Here is an 18,503-nt window from a genome sequence, read left to right on the forward strand (position 1 = left end):
TTTGTTGCCAGGAGGAACCTGATCACTGTTTATCTGCTGCTTCTGACTACAGTAAAAACCACAGGAATGCGGATTTGGGGGTGCCTTCCGTTACCCCGTGAACCTTTATTTACCATCTAATGACATTTCTATTCTCCAGCATAAAGATGTTACACATGGATAAGTCAGGCCGTTTGATAGGTGGTATTTCGGCTTTTCCGAGTGAAGTTAACCTTTCTGGAGTGGTCCTCTAAGCAGCAGGTGTGAGTACTTAAGATATTTTATGAGCAAAGCTTGCGGTCGGCAGCATCCCAAACTCCACCCACCACTTGCCTTTCTTGTTCTTTTGGCCTCTTTTATACTGAATAGAAAGAAAGACTGCGTTAAAATGGCATTTTTAAAACTGGAGATTCTCATACTAAGTACAATAAGTCAGAAAGGGAAAGGCAAATACCACATGATGTCACTTATATCTGGAATCTCATATACGGCACAAATGAGCCTATTGACAGAAAAGGAACAAACTCATGGACTTGGAGAACAGACTTGTGGTGCCAAGGCGGGGAGGGGGAGGGAGTGGGAGGGATGGGGAGTTTGGGGTTCATAGATGCAAACGATTGCATTTGAAGTGGATACGCAATGAGATCCTGCTGTACGGCACGGGGAACTGTATCTAGTCACTTATGACGGAGCATGATGGAGGGTAATGTGAGAAAAATAATGTCTATATATGTATAAATGGGTCACTTTGCTGTTCAGCAGAAATTGACAGATCATTATAAATCAACTATAATAAAAACTTTTTAAAAAACTAAATAGGATTTTTATCCACTTAGCTGATTGAAACCTTCAAGGGCTCTTTTGTCCCCCAAACTATTACACGGATGTGACCGACACAGAGGAAATATCTGCAATTAAAACAAAAAAAAAACCCCCAAGACCAAAAACTCCCAACTTTTCCTTGGGGACATGCAGTCTCTAGAAAAATAATACCCTTTTTCTGACTACACTAGAGTGGAAAGGCCTGCCGCTATGATAGTAACACAGATAAAGAGTGGACAGCTATTTTGCATTGTTTTTCTTTTAGTTTATCTTTTAATAGACCTTCTGAAATCCTGATAAGCTGTTAAACCTTGATCTTTTCTTTTCGTTTCATTTTACATATGATCATCTTTTAAAAAAATCCAAACTGTACTGGAAGCACAAGGGCCACTGTGGATAATCTTTATCCAGTCTCGGATTTCTGTTGAATCGTTTGGAAAAGGAATCGACGCTCCTTCTCCTCCTCTTCCTCTCTTCTGCTCTGACTCTTTCGGCTGGTTTACCGCAGAGGGGCAGCTCTACAGGGTCTAATCTCTCTGCCTTTGCCCAGGGGAGGGCAGCAGTGAGGGTCCGAGGTGGAGTGATTTGATGTGGTTTCGTGTCTGATCGTCCCTTCGGGCCTCTGTGAGGGACAGAGTCGGTTCTGTCCTTCTTGGCCTCAGGAAACGGGCCAAGGGAAGGAGGGTGGTTTGGTCAGTCTGTCTGACTCCAGACCTGCTGCTTTCTCCCCCCAAGGAGAGGTCAATTCAAGAGGGAAAGTCTAGGAGTTCCTGTCATGGCTCAGTGGTAATGAACCTGACTAGTATCCGTGAGGACGCGGGTTCGATCCCTGGCCTCGCTCAGTGGGTTAAGGATCCAGCATGGCTACGGGCTGTGGTGTAGGTTGCAGAGACAGCTCAGATCTGGCATTGCTGTGGCTGTGGTGGAGGCCAGCAGTTACAGCTCCAATTCGACCCCTAGTTTGGGAACTTCCATGTGCCGCAGGTATGGCCCCAAAAAGACCACAAAGGGGGGACGGAGAGTCTGGCTTTAGGAATCCTGAGTGGTGCAGCCCAGTGGTTAAAAGCACGGTCTTCGGAGCCAGAAAGATAAATGAGGAGATTGTTTAACCTCTTTGTGTGTTTCATCTGTATGCAGAGGGAGTGAACAGTTTTTTATGTTACCGTGGGTCAGAGTTAGTGTTCCTATAATGCTTAGTAAAATAACAATCCCATAAATGGCAGCTTAAAAAAATTAAAGATCTAATGTTAGAGCAGGTCCAGAGCAAAGCTGACTTAGTACCTCAGCATGGGAAGATCCTGGACAACCACTTAGTTTAAACTGATGGGTTGAATGGGTGCTATCCAGAGTTACTATGCTGCTAAAATATCTGAGGCCAAAATAATGATTCCCAGTAATTGAAAAAGCAGTGTTGAAATTAGAGCCCGTGCATGTTAGGGTTAGGTTATGTTGATTTCATGGGGAATGCACCGTATTTCTATGTTTCTTTAAATCTGGTGCTGGCTCGTTTTAGACAAAGAGCCATTGGTCAGAGCAGAGGAGTTCAAATAAAAAGAACTGACTGAAGGATGCAGGGGTACCTTATGCAGCCCACGGGCAGGAAGTGTGGTTGGGCCTCCTGGGTACCAAAACACTGTTAGAAACTGACAATTCACCACTTCTTCTAGAGACTTTCTTCTGGTTCTATTTCTTTTTCTTTTTCTTTTTTTTCCAGCATTCTACAACATGATACAGCATTTGCATTGTTTAGCTGCTTAAGTGTATTTGAATTGCCACTGGGCACGCAGTAGATCTGGTGACCATCACGGCCCATGTTGGTAGAGTCATTTGTACGAAATGTGGCCACTCAGGTCCACCTTATAAGCAGAAGATACAGGCGTGAAGAGAATGGGCCTGTAGAGAAGAGCAGATGCAGAAAGTCTGCCTATGATTCCTGTTTTCACAAAAGAAAAAAACGTCTAGAAATGAGTTGTTGCTTATTAGACCCGTTCCCCAAACCGAAACGTCTGGCATTGCTTGATGGCACGATGCCCTGAGCTTTTTATGAGAAAATAATTCTCCTGGAAGTTGATCCTGCAAATCTGAATTTATAAGTTTGCTGTTGTCACTTTATAATAAATGTTGACTTAATCTTCATCTTCTTTTGAATTTCTTCCAGAGATATGAAGACTATGGAATGACCCCCCCGTTGGGCCCGTTATCAAGGTAAGGTTGTTCGGAGGAAATAGTTCAAGGCTGTCTCACACAGGCTGTTTCTGAAATTTTGCAAACTTGTTTCTTTTAGTTAACCTGAGCAGATGCAAAACTCTGAGTTGTGTGTTATCTCTGTCTAACCAGAAGAGGAGAAAAAAAGTTGCAATTTAAGTCCTGCTTCCAGTAATGACAGACTAGATAATTTGCTGATGACAACTGGAAAAGCTGGACAAGATTTGAAAACAAAGGAACAAACAAAAAAAAACAGGTACTCACAGGACAGTGAAATAGTTTAGGGCGAAGATCAGGAAATCCAGAGAGGTGAGCCCTGCCGTTTGGACCCCTTTCTCCCACGGATACCTGCTGATTCCAGAGGAGGCAGCTGAGAAGCTGAGCAAAACTTTTGACAGACTCATGTGCCTTGGAGTCTTGAAAATGCACTATGTCAAAAGTTGTGGTGTGGAGTTCCCATTGTGGCACAGCGGAAACGAATCCGACTAGTAACCATGAGGTTGCGGGTTTGATTTAAAACCTTAAAAAAAAAAGTTGCAGTGGGGAGTTCCCTGGTGGCTCACCAGGTTAAGGATCTGGTGTTGTCACCACTGTGGTGTGGGTTTGATTCCTGGCCAGGGAACTTCTGCAAACTGTGGGTGCAGCCAAAAAAAGAAAAAAGGATGAAGGAGTTCCCGTCGTGGCTGATGAATCTGACTAGTGTCCATGAGGACGTGAGTTCGATCCCTGGCCTTGCTCAGTGAGTGAAGGATCCGGCGTTGCCGTGAGCTGTGGTATAGGTCAAAGATGTGACTCAGATCCCAAGTTGCTGTGGTGTAGGCTGGCGGCTACAGCTCCGACTAGACCCTTAGCCTGGGAACCTCCATATGCTGCGGGAGTGGCCCTAGAAAAGGCAAAAAGACAAAAAAAAGTGTATAAACCATTAGAGAGCTGATCAGATGACCTGTGTAACATTAGTAATAAGAGTAATGAAAAAGGACATATTAATCCAAACACTTTACAGAAATTAAGGTTTTGACAGAATTTTTTTTTTTTTTTTTTTTTTTTTTTTTTTGCCTTTTAGGGCCATATCCACAGCATATGGAAGTTCCCAGCCTAGGGGTCAAATTGGAGCTACAACTGCCAGCCTGTGCCACAGGCACAGCAACGCAGGACCTGAGCCATGTCTGCAACCTACGCCACAGCTCAGGGCAACACCGGATCCTTAACCCTCTTAACGAGGGATTCAACCCCCATCCTCCTGGATCCTAGTCAGGTTCATTAACTGCTGAGCCACGAAGGGAGCTCCAGGTTTTGACAGATTTTTTTTTAAAAGTCAGGTTTGTTCATTTATTTCTCTTTTAAGGGCCGCAATGGGATCTCCTTAAAAGTCCGATTTATAAAAAATTTCACAGACATTAAGAAGAATTTATGAACACATTTTTTGGTGAGTAAATTTGAAAGGGAACAGTTCTTGGAGAAAGAACACCTAAATAGCCCTATAAATATTAAAGAAGTTAAATTTTTTTTTTGGTCTTTTTTTTTTGCCTTTTTTGGGGCTGCTCCCGTGGCATATGGAGGTTCCCAGGCTAGAGGTCTAGTCAGAACCGTAGCCACCGGCCCACACCACGGCCACAGCAATGCAGGATCCGAGCCGTGTCTGCAACCTGCACCACGGCTCACGGCAACGCCAGGTCCTTAACCCACGGAGCAAGGCCAGGGATCGAACCCGCAACCACATGGTTCCTAGTCGGATTCGTTAACGACTGCGCCACAACAGGAACTCCCAAGATGTTAAAATTATTATTAAAATTCTTCCCACAAAGAAAACTTCAGGGCCAGGGGCCTTCACCAGTGAGGTCTACCAAACATTGAAGGAGGAAAAGACACCAAGGTCATACAAACTCTAAAGAACAAAAAACAAAAAGAGCCCACCCTCCAGCCTATTTTACAAGACGAGCATAACCTTGATTCCAAAGACGAGAGGGAGGCTCTGTCGGAAAGGAAAAACAGTACAGGCCAGTTTCACTTGTGAACATAGAGACAGCATTTTTGAAACTAAATACTAGCAAATATGGGAGTTCCCGTCGTGGCGCAGTGGTTAACGAATCCGACTAGGAACCATGAGGTTGCGGGTTCGGTCCCTGCCCTTGCTGAGTGGGTTAACGATCCGGCGTTGCTGTGAGCTGGAGTGTAGGTTGCAGACGCGGCTCGGATCCCGCGTTGCTGTGGCTCTGGCGTAGGCCGGTGGCTACAGCTCCGATTCAACCCCTAGCCTGGGAACCTCCATATGCCGCGGGAGTGGCCCAAGAAATAGCAACAACAACAACAACAAAAAGACAAAAAGACAAAAAAAAATACTAGCAAATATGGATACCAGTATGTACAATAGGATGTTACATCACCATCAAGTTGGGTTTTTGTCCAGCAATGCAAGGGTGATTTAACATTTTAAAAAATCAGTCACTGGGGAGATGCCTGGTGATCTAGTGGTTAGGCTTCGGGACCTTGACTCCTCGGCCCGGGTTCAGGCCCTTGTCTGGGAACGGAAATCCCACATCAAGCTGCTGCACGGCTTGGCCAGAAAACCCCCAAAGCCAAAATACAACAACAGCAAAAAACAATCATTGCCATTCGCCTCTTTGAAGCGAATAAAGGAGGAAAACTTCTCATTTCAGTAGATACAACGTTTGGGAAAATTCAGCATCCATTCGCAGTAAAGTCTTAGGAAACAACGAATAGAGGTAGATGCCTGTCGTGGGATGAAACAGCGTCTTGGCAAATACTAGTTAATGGTGGGAGGTTAATATTGTTCTCCCCGTGAGGTCAAGAGCAAGACAGAGATGCCTGCTTGCATCCCGTCTGTTCAGCTTTACCCTCGGGGGCCTCGCCTGGGTGATAAGGCAAGAAAAAGAAATGAAAAATTTGAGGGACTAGGAGAAAGAAAGAACACTGTTATTATTCGCAGATGACAGGATTTTGTAGTGGAAAATCCTTACATAACAACACATGAATTGTTAAAATTAAGGGACTTCAGCAAGACAGCTAAATTACAAGGTAGCTGGATATAAAGATTGCAGAGAGCAGCATACAACGTTGCAAGATCAGTTTGCAACAATCTGTTTATGAACAATGACAGAAAATAGAACAATTTCAAAGATACCATGTAAAATAGCACCCAAAAATATCAAATATAATAAATCTAACTGAAGATATTCAGTGGTGTAGGCTGGTGGCTACAGCTCCGGTTGGACCCCTAGCCTGGAAACCTCCATATGCCACAGGTGCAGCCCTAAAAAAACTGCCCCCAAAACAATAAAACGGCAGCATTTATTTAAAGGGAATGATGCAGGTAGCCTGAGTTTCAGTTGATGAGATGTACTCCAGAAATGACAGTATAGAATAAAGGCAAGTCAGTGTATTTTCTCATGAAACAGGTTTAAGCTACTAAATTACTGGTTAACTGTCATTTGTAAGGAGCTGTAGTTAAACTATCATTCTATTTTATTCTTGAATTTTTTTAAAAGAGTGGTTCATAGGGTGGGATTCTTAGACCCCTAGCGGGTCTTTGAGACCCTTTCAGAAGGTGTCTGTGAGGTTAAAACTGTTTTTATCATCATCGTAAGATGTTATCTGACTTTTGTCATTGTGTTGATGTTTTCACCAGGGTGTGAAAGTGCCTGGCGGTGGTACCCGGGGGTTCACGGACTCACTCAAGTGTTCTTCACTGCTGTATCGTCATAGTTGTTTTTGAGAGGTTTTTTTTGTTGTTGTTTTTTGTTTTTGGCTTTATAGGGCCGCACCTGCACACATGGGCGTTCCCAAGATAGGGGTTGAATCGGAGCTGCAGCTGCCAGGCTATACCACAGCCACAGCAGTGGGGGATCTGAGCTGCATCTGCAAGGTACAGCACAGCTCACAGCATCGCTGGATCCTTAACCCACTGAGTGAGGCCAGGGATCGAACCCACATCGTCATGGATTCTAGTCGGATTGTTTCCACTGTGCCACACACAGTGGGAACTCCCCACAGATTTTTTTTTTTAACGCCAGTTTTTTTGTTTGTTTGTTTTTTGGGGGTTTTTTTTTGGTCTTTTTTGCCATTTCTTGGGCTGCTCCTATGGCATATGGAGGTTCCTCGGCTAGTGGTCGAATCGGAGCTGTAGCCGCTGGCCTACACCACAGCCACAGCGACATGGGATCCGAGCTGCGTCTGCCACCTACGCCATAGCTCATGGCAACGCCGGATCCTTAACCGACTGAGCAAGGCCAGGGATCGAACCCGCAACCTCATGGTTCCTCGTCGGATTCGTTAACCACTGCGCCATGACGGGAACTCCCCTTAATGCCAGTTTTATGTTTAGTATGTCCTTGATGAATAGTAGAAATTAATTTTATTAAACCTAGATCCTTGAGTCCATAGTAGTCTGGGTGACAAAAGAGGAGATACATGTAAAGCATATTTGCCAAATATGGACTTTTGAAAGAAAGGCACTTGTTTGCACTGAGAATGGAACTGGTGTAACTGTTGCCAGGTTTTTGCTTTGAACAAATAACTGGCAGACTTGCCTTGAAAATGAGCAAAGTGTATCTCTTCAAGGAAAATAACTGACAGCCTTTGTTGCCAATGATAAAATTGAGCTTTCCAGTGAAAATTAGAACTTTGGAAACTTTTGTCTGCCACCGTGCACTTGATAGCATCCTAGTACTTAAAGCCCTTCCTTCCTTCCTCCCCCCCCCCTTTCTTTTGTCTTTTTAGGGCCGCACTCGTGGCATATGGAGGTTTCCAGGCTAGGGGTGGAATGGGAGCTGTAGCCACCTGCCTATACCACAGTCACAGCAGTGCCAGGTCTGAGCCATGTCTGTGACCTACACCACAGCTCATGGCAACACGGGATCCTTAACCCACTGAGCGAGGCCAGGGATTGAACCTGTGTTGTCATAGATACTGGTCAGATTTGTTTTCCATTGAGCCATGATGGGAACTCCCACAATTTTTTTTTAAATGTACAATTCTTCTCTTTAATTTTTTGGGGAGGTATTTTAAAATATACTTAATTTTATGAAGGATGTTGACATGTAATAGATTTAATATTGTTATGTAAAATGAGTTTTTAGGAATTCCTGTCATGGCTCAGCAGAAATGAACCTAACTAATATCCATGAGGATGTGGGTTTGATCCCTAGCCTTGCTCAGTGGGTTAAGGATCTGGCGTTGCAGTGAGCTGTGGTGTAGTTTGCAGACAGAACCCGAGTTGCTATGGCTGCAGTGTAGGCTGGCAGCTACAACTCCACGTTGACCCCAAGCCTGGGCACTTCCATATGCCGTGGTTGAGGCCCTAAAAAAAATGAGTTTTTAAATTTCTCAGTGTTATTTTTGAATATAATAACCATGTATAGATACAGTCCACATAAACAAAGGCTCTTGGGAGTCCTCATTTTTATGAGTGCAGACAGATGCTGAAACTTTGAGAATCACTGCTTTAGAGCACTAGTTTTCAGCCTTCATGAGCCTCAGGGTCATGAGTGGAGCTTTAAAAACTACCAGGGTCTGGGTTGCCCCATCTAAAGATTCTGTTTCAAAATGCTGGAGGGGGTGTGGAGAAAAGGGAACCCTCCTGCAGTGTTGATGGGAATGTAAGCTGGTATAGCCACTATGGAGAACAGTATGGAGGTACCTTAGAAAACTATACATAGAAGGACCATAGGACCCGGCAGTCCCACTCTTGGGCATATATCCGGACAAAACTTTCCTTAAAAAAGACACATGCACCCACATGTTCATTGCAGCTCTATTCACAATAGCCAAGACATGGAAACAACCCAGATGTTCACTGATAGATGATTGAATTAGGAAGATGTGGTATATATACACAATGGAATACTACTCAGCCATAAAAAAGAATGACATAATGCCATTTGCAGCAACATGGATGGAACTAGAGACTCTCATGTTGAGTGAAGTAAGTCAGAAGGAGAAAGACAAATATCATATGATATCACTTATATCTGGAATCTAATATAAGGCACAAATGAACATCTCCACAGAAAAGAAAATCATGGACTTGCAGAATAGACTTGTGGCTGCCAAAGGAGATGGGGTGGGAGTGGGCTGGATGGGGAGCTTGGGGTTAATGGATGCAAACTGTTGCCTTTGGAATGGATTAGCCATGAGATCCTGCTGTGTAGCACTGAGAACTATGTCTGGTCACTTATGAGGGAGCATGAGAATGTGAGAAAAAAGAATGTATACATGTATGTGTTAACTGGGTCACCTTGTTGTACAGTAGGAAAAAAAATTGTATTGGGGAACTGACACTAAAAAAAGAGATTGTGTTTCAGTTGTTCTGGGGTGTGGTGTGGACTCCCCCAGGAGACCCTGATGGGCAGCCAGGATTGGGAATCACCCCTGAAGTCAGGTGCTGGTGATGATGGGCATTGGAACTTGGGCTGCACACTCTTGGGGTCTCTAAACTACAGCCTTTCTTTTTCAGCCATCTGATAGATTGGTCAAGCATCAGCTATGTGCCAGCATATGTGCTATATATATATATACTATATGGTTCTCAGCACTGGATACTCATCAGTGAGCAAATCCAAAGAGCCCCTGCCCTCAGGGAGCCTGTGTTCTAGAAGAGGAGATGGGTAATAAGCCAATAGACAAATAGGTCTTATTCTTTAGGCTGAGGGTGGACTTACATAGCAGAGCCAGTGCAGGTGTGGTCCTGATGCTGGGGTGTGTTTTGCCTTCAGACCAGGTTTTGGCCCCAGTTTGCTGCCGTCTGCGGAGCTGGTGCCTCCAGAGGCCCATCAGCCACAGGCATCGTCCGAAGTCACCTCGTTTGCTGCCCGGGGGATCTACTCTGAGGAGGGGCCATCAGTGGCCCGGCCTCGGCCGGTCGGGGGCACCACAGGTATGTGTGGCTATTTACCTTGCATTTCTTTTTGGCTAAACTCTGCAGAGAGTATTTCAGACTGCCCGGGGGATCAGCATCCCCACGTGGACCGGCCTCTTCCGCCGGTGAGAGCTGTGTTCCTTGGACCCTGGTGGAGATGTGGGGCAGGGGAGGTGGGGAAGGAGAGGGTGGCTGTGATCCCAGGGCTGACGGCCTCCAGTTTGTTCCTGAGTCGGAGTCTCAAAAACGGTCCCTTCACCGGGAATGCACAGCATGCCTCTTCCAGGAAAAACGCTCTGAAGTCTTCTTTAAACGGAAAGACCTACTTCTGAGTGCCTGCTCTAGCATTAAAACAAGCATTTATTTTAAAGAAGGTGGTTTCCCAGTTTGTAATAAGTGACCCTAAAAGTTGATACAGGAGTTCCTGTTGTGGCTCCGCAGTGACAAACCAGACTAGTATCCACGAGGATGCAGGTTCGATCTCTGACCTCGCTCAGTCGGGTAAGGATCCCATGTTGCTGTGAGCGGTGGTGTAGGTTGCAAACACAGCTCGGATCCTGCATTGCTATGGCTGTGCCCTAGGCCTGCAGCTATGGCTCCAGTTCAATCCCTAGTCTGGGAACTTCCATAGGCCGCACTTGTGGCCCTAAAAAGCAAAACAAACAAACTCAGAGCCAGAAAAAGGGGAGTTTTAAGATTTCCCGGTTGCCTCCTGTGCATTTGGTACTTGACCTATTTTTTATGTCTTTCGATCCATGAAATACCACCATGTGGTAGATTTTTATCTCCCTTTGAGAAGGGAAGCGTGGAGGCTCAGTGGGAGTGGTCCCTGGGTGTCTAGGGTGGTGGGGCTTGTCATGGGCGGAGCTGGAGCACAGATCCAGGCCTCCTGGGCGTGATGGGCCACTTGCATCATGGGGAAGCCCATGCTGTCTCATTAATTGCATAAAGCCGGGTACCAGGTGCAATCTGAACTGTGGTCTGAAGTATGATGTCAGCTGCTATAAGGATTGAACACAAAGGGGAGCTTTTCTCCCTCGTTCCTTGTCTGACCCTTTAGAAAATGGGAAGGACACGGTGCCACCTTTCAGTTCTTTGCAGGATGTGTTCAAACAATGTCTGGTAGGCAAACAGAATGGATAGTTTTATTACTTTTCATACTGTTATGAACTGTTATGAATCTTTGGGAACTGCAGGTGCTCCTGCAGGGTACATTTTCAAAAATGTGTATGATTCACAAAGGCTGTTGTTTAGGCAGCTGGCGTGGGACTAGACTTGACAGTGGAGAGGGCTGCCTCCCTTACCTCCCATGCGGGACCAGTCTGAGAGCAGAGATGAGTTAGATGGTCCTAAGCATTTGGACATAGGTGTCTTTCACAGCGCTTACAGATCTGTTTTCCGCCTGTAATTATAGGATAGGGATGTGTTCATATGGTGAAGTCGATGGGGGAAGAAAAATGTGTTGTTTAAAGCCTGGTCTGCAGAAGACTATGGCCTGTCTAAGGGTAGAATGAGCACTAGAATCCATCTGCCTTTGCCATCAGGATGCCTGGCGGGCATCATGTCTTAAATTTTTAATCAGGATATGACTAAATTATGAAAATGGTCTGAGTGTAACAAAAAGGTACTTCCACATCCTGAATTCAAATACAGGAGTTCCCGTTGTGGCTCAGTGGTAATGAACCTTACTTGTATCTATGAGGACATGGGTTCGATCCCAGGCCTTGCTCAGTGGGTTGAGGATCCAGTGTTGCCGTGAGCTGTGGTGTAGGTCACAAACTCGGCTCCAGTCCCGAGGTGCTGTGTCTGTGGTGTAGGCTGGCGACTACAGCTCTGATTCGACCTCCAGCCTGGGAACTTCCATATGCTGCAGGTGCGGCCCTAAACACACACACACACACACACACACACACACACACACACACACACACACACACACACACAAACCATACACGCTCTGCCTGTTAATGGTGGGGGGTGGCGGGGGAAGCACATTGTATTTTCAGCCCCTTGTGAGTCTTGAAGCCACAAGCAAGAAGGAGCCAGCAGGTTTCAGGTTCTTTCTGGCTCCAAAGCTTTTCACCCCTTTCTTCTGAATAAATAAGATCACCTTTATTTGTGGCCTCTGCAGGAATGGATAGAAGGGCTCTCTGTAAGGCCACTTATTCTCAGCCCTTTGATGTCTGGCCAGGAAAATGCGAACATCACTATGGGCAACCTTTCTGAAAGGAAGTCAAAGCCCACGAACCGAGAAGCGCGTCTGTTTTTCTTAGGAACTGCCTCCTCTGGAGGTGGAATTGGTGCCCTGTGTGAACAGCGCTGGTATCCCCAAGGGACTGCCGTGGTCCGAGCCGCAGTGTCTCCCGGGGCAGCCTTGCTCCCTGCATTGTTGACCAGACCCCTCCCTGTGTCCCTCCAGGCTCCCAGATCCAGCACCTGACTCAGGTGGGAATTGCCAGCAGAATCGGAGCTCAGCCAGTGGAAATCCCACCAGGCAGAGGTGGTCAGTACGGGGGACCAGGCTGGCCGTCTTACGGGGAGGATGAAGCCGGCCGGAGAGAGGCTGTGAGTATCTTTGGGCTGGGATCATCGTCGAGAATTCAGACGTAAGCACTTAGTGTAGCTGCTGCTGCTTCTGCTTTGCGCAACTCTTTGTAAATTTACATCAAGTTTAAAAAACATTTTTTTTTCTTATTGTTGAGTTATAGTGTTCTGTCCATTTCTGCTGTAGAGCAAAGGGCCCCAGTCATCCGCACATTCTTTTTCTCACATTACCCTCCATCATGTTCCATCACAAGTGACTAGACATAGTTCCCTGTGCTGTACAGCAGGATCTCATTGCTCATCCGCTCCAAATGTCATGGTTTGCATTTGCTAACCCCAAACTCCCAGCCCACCCCCCTCCCTCCCCTCCCCCTCCCCCTTGACAACCACAGGTCTTTTCTCCAAGTCCACGAGTTTGTTTCTTTTCTGTGGAAAGGTTCATTTGTGCCATATATTAGATTCCAGATATAAGTGATATATGGTATTTGCCTTTCTCTTTCTGACTTCACTTAGTATGAGAGTCTCTAGTTCCATCCATGTTGCTACAAATGGCATGATTTTGTTCTTTTTTATGGCCTAGTAGTAGTCCATTGTGTACACACACCACATCTTCTTAATCCACTCATCTGTCCATGGACATTTTGGTTGTTTCCCTGTCTTGGCTATTGCGAATAGTGCTGCACTGAACATAAGGGTCTTTTTCAAGGAAAGATTTGTCTGGATATATGCCCAAGAGTGGGATTGCTGGGTCCTATGGTGGTTCTCTATTTAGTTTTCTGAGGTACCTCCATACTGTTTTCCACAGTGGTTGTACCAATTTCCATTCCCACCAATAGTGCCAGAGGATTCCCTTTTCTCCACACCCTCTCTAGCATTTGTTATTTGTGGATTTATTAATGATGGCCCTTCTGACTGGTGTTAATTGGTACCTCATTGTAGTTTTGATTTGCATTTCTCTGATAATTCGTGATGTTGAGCATTTTTCCATATGTCTTCTTTGGAGAAATGTCTATTCAGGTCTTCTGTCCATTTTTCAAATGGGTTGTTTGTTTTATTGCTGTTGAGTTGTATGAGTTGTTTTTATATTTTGGAGATTAGACTTCATCATTTGAAACTATTTTCTGCCATTCTATAGGTTGTCTTTTTTTTTTTTTTTTTTATGGTTTCCTTTGCTGTACAAAAGCTTGTCAGCTTGATTAGGTCCCATTGATTTATTTTTGGTTTTATGTCTATTGCTTTGGAGACTGACCTAAGAAAATATTTGTATAGTAGATGTCACAGAATGTTTTACCTGTGTTCACCTCTAGGAGTTTTATGGTGTCTTGTCTTACGTTTAAGTGTTTAAGCCATTTTGAGTTTATTTCTGTGCATCGTGTGAGGGTGTGTTCTAGTTTCATTGATTTACAGGCAGTTGTCTGGTTTTCCCAGCACCACTTGCTGAGAGAAAGCTTACATAAAATTTTAACCTCCCTCACTTTCTTTTCCTTAAATGTATATTTTTCTTGTAGTTTTTAGATGGTAGATTCTCTCTGCTCAGAGTGGGAGAGTGTTGGCCTTGAAATTTGGGAAAGTATATACTTTTTCTTGATGGAGATGTCAGGCTTGGAGTAGTGAGTTTTAAAAAATAACTTAAAAATAGGAGTTCCTTGGTGGCCTGATGGTTAAGGACTTGGCATTGTCACTGCAGCAGCATGGGTTTGATTCCTGGCCTGGGAACTTCTCATGCCACGGCCATGGCCATAAAAACAAAACCACTTAAAAATAATAAAAGCAATATTTATTACAGATAATCTGCTCAGAGACCTTATGACGCCTCTCCCCATTTTTTTTCCAATTACGATAAAGCACACATAGCAGAAAACTTAGCACTTGAACCATTTTGAAGTGTATACTTCAGTGGTTTTAAATGCATTCATAATACTATGCAGCCATCACACCATCCGTCTCCATGGTTCTTTTGATCTTGTAAAACTGAAGCTATACCGTGAAACACTAGCTCCTCATTCGCCGGTTCCTCTAGGCAACCACCCTTTGTCTTTGAAGCAGTGAATGTGAACGTGAACATCTGGACTCGCTCTTTGGGGTGATCTCTGTGTGAATATCCATGAGCTTATGGACGTGCTTGCTCACCGTTTGAGCCTGATTGTGGCTTTGTTAATGTCCTTTCCATTATGGCCACCCGAGGAGAGGTCTGTGTGCCAGGCACAATATCGGGGACACACACCATCTTTTGGGGGGTTTTTAATCAGTCTAATCACTCCTTTATAAGAGTGGCATCAATATGGACACAGGGAATTCCTATAAATGTTTTCCTTTGTGTTTCTCAAGAACGTCATATCCAAGGGGAGTGAAGTGATGAATTTGAAAAAAAGAAGCCAAAAAAAAAAAATACTTTTTGTGTTACCCTTTTCACTGTGCCTCAACTTCTGTTGCACTTCACTTCTTTCCATAAGATACACTGAATTCCTTTTGTGGCTGGATGCATTTGCTCCGTGAAAGGAAGTTCACTTTAGAATAGTTTCTCCCCTCTAGAGGAGAGAATAATCTTCTTGCTTTAGAATAATTCTCCCCTGAAAGATGCATTGTTATAATGTCAGGTCTCTGCGTTGCATTTGCTGACAGTTTGCTGTTTCTCTGCCCAGCTTACTTTCATGAAGTGTTTCAAGTTTTCCTGTCAAATCCAGTGTTCCCTTTGCAGGGGCCTCTTTGTCACGATTTGGAGAAGTGAAATGTAGAAATCATTCTAGGGCTTCAATGTCATGTTTACCAGCCTATCAGGTTGCCCTTAGCACAAGAGAAACTGCAGATGGGGGGTGTGTGTGAGTGCGTGTGAGTGTGTGTGTGTGCAAAGACAGATTTTTCACTGAGAGAAATACAAAAAAAATTACTAAAAAGTATAATTCTTGTCAAATGAATGCCCAGGTCGTCTCTACTATGACAGTGTCAGTACAGATGACTTTTGAAAACACAGGTGCTCCAGAGCACTTACGTACAGACGCAAAGAAAGGCAGCCGGACAGACAGAATGGGGAGTGACTGTGATCGCTTGGCTGCCCCGTGGGCCCAGCCTGTGCCCTCATCACGCCCTCCTTGCATTTGGGATGCAGAGCAAAAGCAGTTGCTGTTCCCCTTGGTCTGCGTGGCAGCATCTGCTTCTCTCTTTGCACAGTATCCTTTTCCGACCCTTCCGCTCCGTGGGGCACCCCTGTCTCCATCCCTGTCCAGCCCTGCAGGTCCCTTCCAGTTGGGTGGACAGTGCGTTCATCTTTCTGTCCACCTTTAAGCATGTGTCCACTTGGCCCTCGTTAAGTTCGCGGGTCTCTTTATTGTGCACCGCAGTCCGGGAGGCCCTGAGTTGTCGGGTGGGAGGTGGGCAGAGCACCCCTGCTGCCCGTTTGCATCCTGATCTTTGCTCCCGTTTTCCCGAGGGACGCGCAGTAACCTTTGCCGTGTTTTCCAGACACACGTGCTCGGCCATCAGGAGTACTCGTCCTCACCGCTCTTCCAGGCGCCAAGGACTTCAGGCCGGGAGCCCTCCGCCCCTCCCGGGAACCTGCCGCCCCGGGGGCTGCCGGGCGCCGGGCTGGCCTACCCCGCCAGCTCCACGGAAGACCTTCAGCCCGGCCACTCCTCGGCCTCGCTCATCAAAGCGATCCGCGAGGAGCTCCTGCGGCTCTCGCAGAAGCAGAGCGCCGTGCAGAACTTCCACAGCTGATCGGCCTCGCCTCCCGCATTTGCCAAGTATCTGCTTCCTGTGGAAGCAAGACTGGAAGGAAAGCAGCCGGGCGGGTGTTTGTCAGAGGACGAGCATCTCCTGGGGCCATGTGCCCGAGGAAGGCAGCAGGTTGCAATTTTAGAAGATGCCATAAGTCACGTGACAGCTTGTCATGCTTTTTCTACGTTGGCAGTTTTTGTGACCACTTTGACGTTTCTGTACTTTTGGCCAAAAGCCAGCAGCACTTCACGAAAGACAGAGCACGATTGTGAGCTCATGAAGTGACTGTGAGTCTCGTTTTTAAAAGGCAAAAGATGACCATGTGTAGCTGGTGTAGGGGTTAAAGGGGGATCGAGTGTTTCCGTGGGAAGATGTGATTCAGACTGGTTTGTACGATGAACCTGCTGCTTTGTTTTCTGAGAAGAGAGATTTGAAGACATTTTCTTAACAGCTTGATTTCCCTCTTTTCCTCCATAGGAACTTATTTTAATAGTAATATTAACAACAAGAATACCACCACTGGGAATTTAAAAAGCTACTCGTGAGAAACCAAATGATAGATTGTAGAGCCTGACGATTCCAAATGAAGCCATCATCTGCGTTTTCCTTCTATTTCTGGTGCTACAGCCCCAAGAGCCCCTTAGCCTTGTCCGTGAAATGCAACTTTGGCTTTCTCAATGGAAGAAAAGCTTGACGGTTTCATTTTGTTCTAAAAGGAAAAAAAGAAAAAAACAAAAAACAACAAAAAAACAAACTCCCTGCATGGGAGAAAAAGCTTAATATTTATTTGGTTATTCAAAATACATATCAGAGTTTAGATTTACATTCTTAATTGTCTTTGCGGTTTGTTCATTGGCTCATGCAACTACCGGTGGCCTCTCATTGGCGTGCGTATCTCTGTCAAGGCCAGTCCTATAGAATGAAGCTTTCAGGGGGTCCTGAGTGAATCCTTGCACTTGGCTGATGAGTTGCTCCCCCATTATGTTTGAATGAGGAATCATACATGAGCAAAAATTATTATGTAAAAAAAGAAAAAAATCCCAGGACCACTGGCTGGTTGTCCGTGAATACACTCATGGTGAGCGCATCCCCTGTGTTCAGCAAAGCGGAGTCCTGGTCAGTCTCTTCGCAGTGAATCAAGAGAGGAAAGAAGAGCCTTGAGACCATGAGGGGGTTGCTTCTAATCACTGGGTGTATTGTGCGTGGCTCTGCTGCGTGACTGTTGCGACTGTCTCTGGGCCTGGTGGAGAGAGGCCGCCTCTCCCTGAGACTGACTCCCGAAGGGTACATTTCTCTACTTCCCGAAGCAGAGTAAGGAAGAGAGTACCCAGGGCTGTTCTGTCTTCCGGTTCCTGAGCAAAATGAAGAAGAACAGCAGATTTTATTAGAGCAACTCATACTTTTAATTTAATAGCAGATACACAGGCAGAATGTGGGGCCCTGGCTAATTAGACTCTGTATCTGTGTCTGATTTTAAAACCCCTGAAACGGCTAAAAAAATAGGTTCCCAGCGTGTAATCATTGAGATTCAGAATCAGGTTTCAGCCCTTCCAAAATTAAGCCTGTTGTATAGACTCAGAGTCTCAGAATCCAGGAAATGTTGGTTCTGGGAAGTTGAAATGTGGCCATTTTTCATGATTACTCCTCTGAAAGGGGCAGGGGTGCCAGGGGACAAGTCTCTAGAGGATGTCAGGTAAAGGAATGGAACTCCTTTTCAGCCCCGCCTCCCCCCCACACGGCCCAAAAGCGTGGGAGCGAAGACCCCTGTCTGGACTTGATATCTGACCTCCCGGGCTTGGTTGAATACCAGACCTCCCCACTCCTGTTTGCATGTCAGTCAAAAATACCAGGTTCCCGGAATGTGCACTTCAGAATCTCCATCACCCGAGCAGAATCTATCACGGACAGCTTCGCGTGAATTCAGATTGTGTGACAGCTGATGGAGTGAGTGTGGGCCCTCTCCCCATCCTGCTTCGGGTCCCACGGGTCCGCACACACAGGGTACGCAGTTGGTTGCCTCTTAGTACACAGCAGAGACAGGCCTCTGTTTCCACTGGGGCTGCAGCAGCGGTTTTGATGCCTTTTCAAACGGATGTTAGGGGATTCTGCCTGGATTTTTATTCTTAGAACCGATACACTTTTGAATCGACACCAAGACCAAAGATGACAGATAAGAAACAACCGGTGGTGTGTGCTGGGTGTGAGGAGGTCCGTGGGGTCCTCAACACTCTCGTGCACACTCGTGCACACTCGTGCACTCAGTTTTACCATCACCAGACTCAGAACAGACTAGCTGTCGTGGGGAACACCAGCCCAGAGGGGTCTTCAGACACTCAGCGAGCAGCTGACTTCAACACAAGGACCT

General features: G+C 45.8%; 1 protein-coding gene across 1 annotated transcript in view; it reads left to right on the forward strand.

The window, feature by feature from the left end:
* KIAA1549 (KIAA1549 ortholog) overlaps positions 1-16,266 on the forward strand; it is an 84,047-nt gene extending 67,781 nt beyond the window's left edge. The window contains exons 16-19 of the mRNA XM_047763239.1: positions 2,960-3,006; positions 9,738-9,898; positions 12,300-12,445; positions 15,884-16,266. Coding sequence (XP_047619195.1) covers positions 2,960-3,006; positions 9,738-9,898; positions 12,300-12,445; positions 15,884-16,138 — 609 coding nt within the window. The 3' untranslated portion in view covers positions 16,139-16,266. The remainder of the gene's footprint in view (positions 1-2,959; positions 3,007-9,737; positions 9,899-12,299; positions 12,446-15,883) is intronic.
* Positions 16,267-18,503: the final 2,237 nt, after the last annotated feature.

Source organism: Phacochoerus africanus, chromosome 16, assembly GCF_016906955.1.
Source record: "Phacochoerus africanus isolate WHEZ1 chromosome 16, ROS_Pafr_v1, whole genome shotgun sequence".
Classification (NCBI taxonomy): Eukaryota; Metazoa; Chordata; class Mammalia; order Artiodactyla; family Suidae; genus Phacochoerus; species Phacochoerus africanus.